Consider the following 12,597-nt stretch of genomic DNA (forward strand, 5'->3'; position numbering starts at 1 on the left):
GAGTGACAAAAAGCTGCCCATTCAGAGCCTCACGCTCGCCGTCTAATGACAAAATTTGCAGACCTCGGTTCAAAGTTTCAACCAAGACGTGGAAACGTGACGCACATTTAGAAAACATTTAAAGTAGCGTTCAAGATTTATTTAACCTCCTTTTTATTTGTGAATGGCAGGAGGCAAGAAATCCCATTATTGTGCTGTCAACGCCAAATGCTTAGAATACGCAGGATCAAGTAGTTCACGTGGTGGTCTCGGAGCATCTTCAGCAGAAATAAATGAGTGACTAAGCAAAAGAAAACCTCGGTAGTGTTTGTTGCATTGATGGTGCTGTGTACTGTACGTATTTCTGAATTAATAATACATTAATTACAAAGCTTCAACCAAGCATGTTCCTGTTGTTGAATCATCTGCACTGATATGAAAGATTTTTATTCATATAAGAAAAAAATCAGCCCTGAAACCTGATGAGTCAGAAAAACAAATCACAGGCTACACTTTCACAATATATGGCAACTTGATTTGAAAAAGCATATATTTAAACAAAAAAGTGGAGGGACGAATGCGTTTCAACACTGCTTTTATTCAGGAAGTGACTGCAGCAGTTTGGTTTAGTGTTTGGGGGGTCAGAACCGGTGCCCGATGCCCCTGATGTATTGTCTGGCCTTCTTGCTGGTGACGTCTTGAGCTCATTCATCACCAGACCACAATGAGCAGTGAAGCCATGGCCTCAACGTCAGGGGCAGTATCGCAATCTAATCTTAAAACACAAAAACACCACCAAGGGAACAAAACCTTGAAGGCTAAAGTGAATTTGAGTGTTGGTTCAGAACAGACTGTCAGGCAGTTAAATCGCTGCGTATTTATATACGAAATGACGTTACTCCTCAGTTTGTCTGCACGTCTTCAGATGCCATTAAAAGGTCATAAAAGAAGCTTCGAATCCTGTGTGTTAGGATATTTACAGATAAGTGTTAGGCTGGAATTCTAATGTGTTTGATCAGTGTTTAAGTTGTTGTCGTCATTAATGATATTACATTACTTGCCATGTTAGATTAGAGCCATAAAAAGGGATTCGGTTACACTGCTGCTTTACCTGCAGAGACGGAGAAGTCATCAGAGCACTTCTGCGCTGCCAAAGATAAACAGCCCTCTGAGTTCGGCATCCACATGCTGGTTTTGTTCATAGGGTGTGTAGCCTGCTGCACATTTACCTCAGTGTATTGACTTTACAGAGATCACTGTAGCATCTCCTCCACAACGTAACCAGCAACAAACTCATTAGTCTCTCTGGGTGACGGTTGAAGCTGCTGCAGTTTCGGAGCTTTAGCACTGACATTCAGCCAGAAATCAAAGTCGCTACAGGACAGTTTCAGTGCCACGTGAAGCCCTGTGCATTCATACAGATGGCATTATGTGAAAAGCGGCCCTGTACAAGAGTGCACCCTGCCTCCTGCGCCACAGCGGCTGGGATAGGCTCCAGCTGACCATGACTTGAGTAGGCGGAAGAAAGTGGATGAAAAGTATTTAGACTCTTTAGTGTGAGGAATAGCTGCTACATCCAGCAGGTAACGAGGTGCAATGATAGAAAGTTTGCAGTTTGTCGCAGGGATGCTGTGTGTGCAGTTAAGCAGGTCTTACATGTTACCTGCTAAACAACTTGTCAGTGAACTGCGATCAAATCTGCATTCTGACGTATCGCTCGCTCTGCTGCTCCAGTATTTCCATTAAATACCTGAACAGGAGAAGGATATTCAGCCACGCTTTTCACACTGTCTGATGTAACTGCGTGTCTGCGCTCAGGTCTGTTGTGTGTCACAACACCGAGCGTCGACCTGCTGCGGCGGGGAATAACGACAGCTCACGGCAGGCCTGTTTTCCACAGCAACCTTCCTCCACAGTCACAGCAACGTGTGCGTGTGCATGTGAGCTTCTCGAGTGTGATTTACAGTTTTGTTTGGGTTAACGTTCCGTTTGGAGCCGGAGTCGAGCCGCTCACGGAACCGCTGCCAGGAACCGCTACACCCATTATTACTGTGCTGTTTGTTTAGTTGTTGCTGCTTTTTGGTCAGTATATCCTGATGTCTCGCTGGTGTTAAACACACTCCCTAATACCGCTTTAGTTTTCAAATTAAAGGCTAATCATATCATTTGTGTGCTGAGCACATTCCACATACTGTTAGCGCAGGAATAAGGGTGAGGAATAAATCAGAAACAGCTTTCCAGGATCTATTTTTATCTGCTTGTATTTGAAAATGTGGCAACAGATGATGTTCTGGTCGCTGTCCCGTCCTAAAATGAACGGCTTGTAAAACTTCTAAACATATGCTCCAAACTTAAAGTGACACTAACCCGTTCCTGTTCTTGTAAACTTAAATATTACTGAAGAAAAAGAAGAGAATGTGCTCGTTTTTCTCTCTTTTTCTAAGAAAACTTGTGGTTTGTGGAGAATGTTTACACCCATTTTGTGCTTTTAGCCGAGCCTCAGGGGCACAAATGTGGCAGTAAAAACCGGTGTAGTTGTTTTGGAAAACTGACATTCCTCCTTTGACTTTTTGGTCTTCGAAATTATTTAAACTAGCAATTTATTATTTTTGTATATTGTATACTGAGAGGATATCAAAGACCTGTAAGACTGCAAATATATATCTAATGTAATACCAGGATTTGTTGCTATATAAATAAAACAATTAACATAAACGATGAAGATTTATGACGACTTGAATCAGTCATGTTTGTTAAATGCGATTCGTCTTGATGCTGGAAGCAGGAAGTGGACGTCCCTCTGTCTCCGTCCTCAGTCCTGCACATGCAAAGCTCTGCTCTTCTTTCTGCTGCAACACTGCGAGTTGCATTAATCAAGTGCAGCGTTAAGCTACACGTGTAAATATTAACACCTTCAGTGAGTTTGGTGCTGCTGTGTGCACACACTGTTCCCCCACATGCACCGTCCCGCGTTAAGTCTTTGCTGGAGGGGTTCCTCATTTCCTGCTGTAGCGAGGCCGAAGCGCTCCTTGACTTTAAACGTTTCTTGGAACCGTGTCAAGCCGCAGCGCACCAAACGCTGGGGCGGCCCGGCCGGCCGGCTTGTTGACAGTGCGCCGCGGGTGTGTTTACGAGCTGCAGTTTGCTCGTTCCTTCGCAAATGGAGAAGTGCAGCGGCTTATCGTTGAGGGAAGTGACTCTAATGCTTTGAGTCGAGCAGCTTTGCACGAGTTCTGCTGTGTGACTAAGCCCTTAAACAGAACACGTGACATGTTTATGTTAGCGTGTGATCAACCTGCTGGTCACGCTGAGCGGGGGTCTCTCCGTTACCGTAGCCGCCCCTCAAATCTGGGTCGCCGCTGAACGTCCATCTGCTCGGGAAAGGCTGTTATTGGTAAATAAGAGCACGCAGGAACACAGGATGTGAAAGGGTAATGTTTGCACGATGACAGGAACAGGAAGAAATGTGCAGCCCTCCAAAGCCTGCTTTTCCTCTTGCTATCTGTCTCCAGCAGGAGGGCTGCGGTTGTCAGTGTGTGTAGTGCACCAAATGGTGTTGACTGCAAGACGCCAATAAAGTTTCTCCAACCAGACTTCTCTCAGTTTCCTCAGTGTTTCTAGATACGGTGACATATCTGACATCCTGCGTCATTATATCCTCTGTTTGTCCTCATCTGTTGTCAGTACGCTCAGTGATATGACTTACGTGGAACAGCAGAAACATGAAGTGAAAAGAGGAAGGTGTGAGGGAGAGGGAGGAGAAGGTAAAGGAGTCAAAAGGAGGTGGTGAAAGTAGGTGAAATGGTTCCAATCCAGTGAAGAGAAAAAGTAAGAGGAAGCAGAGGAAGGAAAAGGAAGAAGGATTAGAAAGTAAATGAATAACCGATGAGAATGAAATCTAGAAAAAATGTATTGTGTCGTAAATGAAGGCAGAGAGAAAGGAGCAGTGGAGGATGTTGAAGGAGAGTTGTAAAAGAAAAAGGTGGTCGAGGTAAAAGGAAGTGGACAAAAGTATTCAGTCAGGGAGGAGAAATTAAAGATGGATGAAGTTGGAAAGAAAAGAAAGCAAAGAGAAAGTAAAGAATGAGATGTTAAGTGAAGGAAGTGTAGGAAGAGGGCTTTGTGAAGGAACTAAGAGACGGGGAAGGCTTTAGGAAATGAAAACAAGGAAAGGGGAAACAAGTTGGGAAACAAGACACAAGAGAAGGAAGTAAATTGGGGAAATGGTGAGAGGATGGGGGCATGAATAGGAAATATGTCAAATGAAAAACATGAGGATTTGTGGACTAAAGGGGGAGGAAAATACCAAAAGGTGAGGAGAACTGAAAAAAAGAGTTGAAGGACGGAAGCGAGAAATAAGCTTAAGGAAGTAGGAGAAGCATGAGAAGGAAGGGGGGAAAGGAAGGAAGGAAGTATCGCTGGATGAGGAAGTAAAAGGAGTAAAACAGGAAGTAGATGTGTGGAAAAATAATGTTAGTCGACGTTAAATTTGCATCTGAGGTTTTTATCTAGAATTTTTCCTTTGAGAAGAGCAAATAATTTCCATTTTTAAAATAAATGGTTACATATAAAGTTACGTATTAATATCCTGTTGAGTTGTGGATTTAATTTGCTCAGGCTGACGACTCACATTAGCTTTCATAGTTCTTCCAGGGGTGAATGTGCTACAGTGCTCTGGCCTTTGTCATTGGCCTGTGAAACACCTGCCAGGTGACTCCTCACACCCGTTCAGTCAGCTGTTTGAGTCGCCCGCAACTTCCTCTGTCACCCTCCTCCGGTTTCTCTTTCTTTGTCTTTCTCTCTGGCTGCTGATGCGCTTCCTGCTTTGACTCATCATTCACGCCGTTTAAAAAAAACAGAAAACTCCTCCTTCATGCGGCGCTTTGCAAACTCTACTCAGTGTATCGACGAGCTGTCAGGGCTGTAGAGGACTGAGTCAGGGTTTACAAATGCTGACACAAGGTCACACCACACCTGAAAGGTAAAGGAGGAGGCACGCCCCACACCCTGTGCTTATGTATACTGTTGCATGCACAGAAAAGCCAACGCTTCCATGCTAACTCGAGCCTTTACTTGAGCTGGCACGGATACTTGCAGAGGAGAAACTGAGATCATGTGTTATTTAATGACGTCGTCATATAAGAGAGCAAAGCACCTCCTTACCTGGTACTCGCATGCATGTACCCACGCCTCGCTACCGAAATGTGGGAAAGAGATGTGGTTCTTCACATGAGCGAGCATCATTTCATATCCACAGTGTTACATTTTTAGGGATGTAAAAATGTGGCCGATAGCCAGCTGTTACAGCAGAGCTTGTACCTGACGTTGCCGCACTCCTGAACAGTGCCACATGGCAAAAGTGACGCCACATCTGCCGTCACAAGCCACACTTTGGTCTCCTTTGAGCCACGCAGTCGTGCACCGCCTTGGTTTTGTAACCTCGAGCGGGTGCCGTGGATTGAAATGCAAAAGTATGATCGTTCTGGTTTTCGATGATACATCGGCACAGAAGACTTTCTGGAAAAATCTTTGGAGAGAAAAACGATCTTTGTTCCCGGTTTTAACTTCTCCTCCACCTCCTTTCCCAGTGCTGATGGGGAGGTTTCGACTGTTGTCTTTTTGTCTTGTTTGGAGCGACACTTCAAACATTCCTTTCTGCTCGTTCTCGGCCCCAAACACCCGTTTGCTCCAGTTCCCGTTCAAATTGTTTTTCGTGATCAGGAGTCTTTTTAAATGAGGACAGATTCAACATCGCCAACTCAAGGAACTGGATGCCAAAACCGATGGGAGACAACAGATCAACATCGACCGCTGCCACGGTGATGTCATCTTGTTTACTTATTTGTTGATGGCTGTAAACAAGACAAAAGCAGATACCAATGGTCAGCCAATAAACGGGCGCATCGCTACAAATGGTGTTTAAAGTCTACTGATTTACATTTTGGTGGTTTTGAATGGAAATCTGTCCATAATCCTGCCAGTGATGCAGAGGTGATCAGCACAGATGAGCCGAACGTTTTACTGTAAAATATAGTTCATGCGTCACGGTCTCTTTCTTTGTGTCTTATTTCCTCCGTTCTCCTTCCATCACTGCTCGCTGTCTGCTTCTCCCTGGAAACAAAAAAACATAACATACATCTCCATCCTCTTGTTTCTATAGCAACGCAGCAGAGCGGAGAGGAGATGAGGAGCCGTAGCCTCCTCCAGCCCTTCTCCGTGATGAGAAGCACAACAGAAAGAGACAGAATAAGCCAAAAAAAAGAAAAGGAGAGGTTTGGGAATAAGATGTAAAAAAGAAAGAGGAGGACTGAAAGAGGAGGAGAGGGAGAGGAAAGGGTAGAGAGAGGCAATCAGTGCTCGCTCTTGTGCAGGAAGGAGTATCTATGGTAACCTCGGCCGGTTATCAGAAAATTGAAGTCTCCTCTGTTTGTCTCCGTTCTGCTCTCCCTCTGCCTATTCAGAAATGCATTTATCGTCTCCTTTAGCTCCCGGCTTCATATTCTCCTCTTAATGTTGCAGTTCATCTTGTTAGTGTGTCATGTGCGTGCAAAAAACCACCGCAAACACTATTTGGCAGCTTTGAGACATGCAGACGGAGAGGCGGAGGGATGGACAGAGGCAGGGGCTGAGGTTTACTCTTCCGAGGAAATGAGACATCTTGCCCAGAACCAATATTTGCCGTGGACGTCGTCTGTAATGAAAATCCCGCACGGGTGCAGGCGCACAACAGGTATCCTGTGTGCGGGGAGGCGGGGTTACACCAAGAAGCCAGCTCACCCATCGGTCGTGGAGGGAGGTGTAAATAAAGGAATAGCATGTACGTTCTTCACCGAGGGTGGGGTTGGCGGAGCTGTTTGTTTGCTCTATAGAGAGAGATGGACGAGAACCACCTGTCTGCCCGAGCGGGCTGCAGAGGGACGCCAGGCGTCTGCTGCTGCTGCTCTCGTGTAGCTGCTCAGATGTGTTTGTGTTTACTGGAGCTGCAGACGTGCTGTTTATCTGTGTGGAAGCACACGCAGGGAAGAAGATGCAGTGGAGTCATGGAAGGATGGGCCTTGTATACTTTTAAAGTCACTGTTAACAAATGTCTCTGGAACACTAAAAAAAGAGAGCGAGAGGCCCCACGTACAGAAAGAGTGAAAACACAGCTGCAAAGGCAAACGCCACAAAGCTACACATGTTCAGCTCATTCAGTCCGTTTTATTTAGACTGTGCCTGTTCACTGCAGCGCTCGTCCTTAGGTGCTTTAAAGACTTCAACTGGAGACAGAACCCAAATGAACAGGCGGGAAGATCCTGTACTGGAACCAAAGCAGGAAAGAGAACAGAGGAGCCAGACGACAGCACGCAGTAGTGCTTTGTAAAAGAACGAGGGGCGGATTGAAAGCGCTCAGAGCATCATGGGAGGTCTCACAGTGGCCTGGGCGTATGGTTCAAATTCACCTGAAAATCAAAGGATGACAAAAAAGGCCTAAAGATGACTACAGGGAGGTTGATGACATCCGGAAAAGGCTTCTTTGTCACAAGTTGTTACGAGCACACTGATACCAAAGCATGTGTTATTGTAATCAGATAAGAGCAGATTTTCCTGGGATTTCATCAGAAACATTATCTGAGGGGCAGATGTGGCGCTCGCAGAGGCCTGAACTGAAACGTGTAGATTTACTCTTCCAGTGAGCGCTGAAATGAAATGAATAATGCTTCTGCTGCCCACCAACGATGTCTGTTTATGTGGCGTTTCTCAGTTATGGTTGAATAGTTTAACTGCTGCATTATTTGTGCTTTAAAAGAAGAAAAGGTGGCTCGAGTTAAGCTTCCTGTATCTGCCCGCCTGCACTTTTATGTTATTAATACAATAAACAGGAAAAAAAGGAGGGGGTGTCCTTAACTTTAGCCCATCTCAGTCAGGTGGGCAGCTACATGTGTGCTACTATATTTACATTGTTACTACTGATACATAGACCTGGTTACTGCATTATTAAACCTACGTCTGACGGAGCAGATCAGCTGTGGTTCTTTCCCAGTTTCATTCTCAGTCAGCAACACGCCAAATAAAGCAGGTCAGCTACGACACTTTAGTCACTTCTCTCTTTAGATGCCAAACTTCATGACGTTTTTGCAAACCCGGTGTTTTGCAATCAAGTCACCGCGAGAAAGCCAAAATGGAAGTTGTAATGTGTTATCTGTGTTTAACCACTGGCATAAAAACTCAATCTGTACAGTTTCACAGATTACAGAAATGGCTTTCAGAGCGGGACGTCCTGTATGTGTGACGAAGTTGCTCCCAGTGAAACTTTTCACACTCGCTCTGCCGCCCTGAGAGAAAATGTTGCCTCTCCACTCTGTGTTTTCCAAAGTTTCTGAAGGGAAATGGCCTCAGAAAAATGAAAAGCAAAATAAGGACGATAATTCCAGCAGAGCTATGCAGAGAAAGCCACTACAGATGATGTCCACTCGGGCCATTTGTGTGGATATACAGTTAATCTTGCCATCGACAATAATTGGTCGAAAATCACGCAGTGACGCCGGCGTCTGGGAAATCAGCTGATGATTCATTTGCTGCTGTTTCTGCAGTGCTGGCCGACACTCGTCTTATTTTAGAGTGGCATTAAACATTTCTCTTCAAGCTCCTCCTGCGGGTTAGAAGATATACAGGCTCTGTTTCCTTGTGGCTTTCTCTCAGCCTCGTTATTTTTATCTGCTTGGCTCCCCCCGCCTCCCTTTCTCTGAAGACTCTTCTGTTCCTGAGTCCGGAAACTTGTGGTCATTTGTCAGCGTTTCTGTAATCATTTTGAGACTAGCAAACGGGTTGTGGCGTGTTACTCGTGTGCACTGCGATGAGACTGCGATCAGAGCTCTGCCATCGCACCAAAGGGCCTTTTCCTGCATGCGCGTTGAGTTAAAGCTCCGCCGTCGTGTCTTTCTGGCTGATGTTTGTGTATTTGCGTGATTAATGGCTTTTGCTAAATTGATTTTCCACTTTGCTCTTGCATTCGGTGAATGTTTACTTGGAACTAAATCAAATGTCACCACAGCTGATAAAGATTACTCTGTGTACTGTTTTCACAGCATTTACCACTCGGCTGTATTTGGAGGTTTTGTTTGGCCTCGTGTTTACCCAGGGCAGGTTAGCCTGGGATATGTTTCTTTTTGTCTTTCCAGCTGACTGCCAGTAAAAAATAAATGCCTTTTTCTCCTCCTGCTTTGTTTAAATATACAATATGTACTGTAAATGTTAGACAGTGGCAGACTAATATCCTCTTGCTCTTTCCCTCTCTCCTCCCCAGCCCACCGGTTACATGGAGACATCATTGCCCTACAGCTCCATAGAGGACCTGCAGCTCCTCTCTTGGGACAATGCCCCAAAGTACTGCGTGCAGCTCAGCTTCCCTGGTGGCACCGTCCTGCTGCAGGTAATTCATTATCATTATTACGACTATTTTCGCCTCCGCCAGGGAGGTTATGTTTTTGGTAGCATGTGTGAGCTGTGAGCAGGGTCGTGTTAACGATCCGTCACACCGAGGGCTTCGAGGTCGGCCGAACGATTTGTTGGTCAAAAAGTGAGAAAAAGACTTAACATTTGGAAACAAGGTTGATGTTGTCAGCATGTAGATATACACTTCATATTTCTAACTAAACATTTAACCAGACTTAACAACAAGTTACCGACCTGACATGTCTTAAAAACGTACAGAGTGTATATTTAAATAGGTTTCAAACAGCAAAAGCGCTGCAAACTTTATAAATACTTTAAAAACAAAGACAACAGAATGAAAATGTAGAAAACTGTTCTCACAAATGTTAATGCTGTCCAGAGAGGTTAGTGGATGTTTTCAGTGTTGCACTGATTGTTGCTCTAATAATTTTAACCTCTTGTGTTCAGCACAATTAGTAAATTACTAAGAGCAAAGTCCTCCGTGCAGCTGAAGTCTCATGAAAACGTAACTCTTTGTCTCCTTCGGAGCGTATCTGTAACTAGACAGTTTCTGAAACTAGATCAAAACATTGTGGCTTGATTTGCACATTCCAGGAACTCACGGTCAAAACACACTTTCCACATCTGGTTGCGTCAGCTTGTCAAATCTGATCTGCCCTATCCTACTACAGATCCTTATTTAAAGGTTAAGTTTAAACTTGATCACAGTTGTACATCAATACAACGCTTACTTCACTAAATGACTACAAAGCGACACCGGTGACTCCAGACCAGCTACAGTGGAACAAACCTGGGAGCCGACACCTCTGTGGGCAGCAGCCACATTTAGAGGTGGCTTATGTGGCGTCCAGTGGATAATTGGATCAAGACTCTCTGCTCTGTGCTCTGGTCACTGTTGTTGTTACACAACAGAACGGTAAAAATTATCATCAGGTCATTGATCCTTCTTCTTATTAGGCGGCCATGTTTAAAGCTGGAATAGCATCACTCTGTTTGCGCCCGTCACATTGATTTTCATTTATTTAGTTTCATTATTAGCAAGTATTTCTATGAACAGCTGGAATGTGACAAAAGGTTAAATAATTGCAGATAATTGTGTAAATGCTGTTTTGTTTGTAGCATTGTTAAATGAGTATTTTTACGGTTTTACGCAGTCTGAATTTACCTCGATCTTTAACTTATTAAAGCTTGTCTGTCTGCTTTGGCTTGGGACAACACAAGGTCCTGTCTTTGGCCTGTTGCTCCATGTACCTGCTGAACTCTGAGAAAATTTCATTTCAGCATTAACCAGAGCCGCTCAGGGGGCACATTTAGTACCGTTACCCATTAGCCCAATTACCTTGGATACACAGCTCGGCCTATGATTGGTGCTGGGGGTCAACAGTGAATGTCAGCCTCTTCAGCTGTGTTTGCTTGTGCCTGCTGGCCTTCTTTGGACCACCGCCCGATGCTCCCACTTTGAAGCTTTGCTGGTCGTGGAACGCTGGCAAACCTGGAATAAATCTTCAGCTATGTAAAGAACACTGACGTGCATTTAGTGTTTAGTGGATGGATGGTAGATTTGAAGGTCAAGTTGATGACTAGAAACCCCAACCTGACGCTATATTGTAGGTTAAGCTGAAGCAGGCAGGTACTCATGAGCACCAAAGGCTGTAATTGTACTGTACTTTACTATATTTAAGTACTCTAGTACTTGACTTGCCCCAACATCTGCTTTTAATACAAAATCAACAAACTGAAAGCCTAGCTGTTTCACTGCACAGAAACTGTTCCTTTAACTGTTGTTTAGCATCTCTTTGTGGTCATGTTGCGCTGCATGCAGTGTTTCTGTGCGTGATCTTTTTGATTTCTGGTTGTGTGTGCGGTTGTATGTTTGTCTAAACATACAACCGCACACACGGTTGTATGTGGTTGTGGTTGTTCCTGGTACGTACTGTACCAGGAACAACCACAAAGGCAGTTTGTGTAGCACACAGCATGATAGCGCTGCGCAAATTAACAAAGTAGTTTGAAGTAATAATGTCGTAACAGTCGCTCATGGGTTGGGTCGGCACATTGTGTAAGTCGAATACCTAAAAAAGGTTTGAACTCTTTCTAAACGCGTAGAGATGAATCCAACGCCGGAGCTCATCCGCGTTCACGTTAAGCTGCTGCAAGCACGGCGGCGTTTCAACGTTTCGTGATATCCTGAGTATTTATCACCTTTTTTTCCTTTGACTTTTTTGTCAATATCTATTTTATCCAATAAGATAAAGTTATCTCACTGCAGTTATGTATTTCCTGTTAAATGAGATTGTCAGGCTGTCAACACTGTTGCTAAAACCTGCCATAAGTGTTGCCATAAGACAGAGTCAATATATCAATCTGTGATATCAGACTGCGATGGAATGGGGTTGGAAATAACATGCAATCAGTTTCTGATAATACAGCAATTAATGACCATCAGGGATGACAGCTTAGGCGACGATTCTTTGTGTCGTATTTGTTGGAGGTTTGTCAGTTGAGCTGGTTTAATGTGAGTTTGTGCGATGTGTCACGATGGGGGTGCAGGAGATGAGAGTATTTTAATTTATTTAATAAAACATCCATATTTGGTGTCCTTCCACTGAGACGATATCACCAAGCAAAATATTTGCGATTTGAAGCCACGGCTCTGTTTCTAAAGACACGAGTGGAACGGTCTCACTGTGGACGCCATCAACTTTATCAGGAAGTCCGACATGTCCAGTTATTACATTTTTATTCTAGTTAAAAGACTTTAAATTAGACTAGATTACTAAGATTACAATTACTTTGATTACTTAGAGATTTCTTGGCAGATGCACAGAGTGGTTGTTATTATTAACTGTGCATCTGACAGTTGCAGCACTGCAAGTTTTTGATATTGTTTTAGCAGCTCTCTGACCATCAGGTTTGCTTTCATGGGTGCATTAAATCTGTTTCTCTTCTTCACAGCGCAGGAGTCTTTAATAAAACTGTAGATCTGGTCATTTAATGCTGGCTAAAAGGTGAACTTGTGACTTTTTGCACAGCAGCAAAAGTTTGTCTCAGGATATACTCGAAATCATTTGACATTTTGCGTGTGTGTGTGTGTGTGTGTGTGTGTGTGTGTGTGTGTGTGTGTGTGTGTGTGTGTGTGTGTGTGTGTGTGTGTGTGTGTGTGTGTGTGTGTGTGTGTGTGTG

At 44.2% G+C, this 12,597-nt stretch overlaps 1 protein-coding gene across 1 annotated transcript in view; it reads left to right on the forward strand.

Moving 5' to 3' along the window:
- The window catches only part of cmip (c-Maf inducing protein), a 46,830-nt gene that overhangs the window by 14,594 nt on the left and 19,639 nt on the right, over positions 1–12,597 (forward strand). The window contains exon 3 of the mRNA XM_085414958.1: positions 9,266–9,391. Coding sequence (XP_085271084.1) covers positions 9,266–9,391 — 126 coding nt within the window. The remainder of the gene's footprint in view (positions 1–9,265; positions 9,392–12,597) is intronic.

Source organism: Rhamphochromis longiceps, linkage group LG7 (genome assembly GCF_057381845.1).
Source record: "Rhamphochromis longiceps isolate RC_006_pf linkage group LG7, R_longiceps_female_GT1.1, whole genome shotgun sequence".
Taxonomy (NCBI): Eukaryota; Metazoa; Chordata; class Actinopteri; order Cichliformes; family Cichlidae; genus Rhamphochromis; species Rhamphochromis longiceps.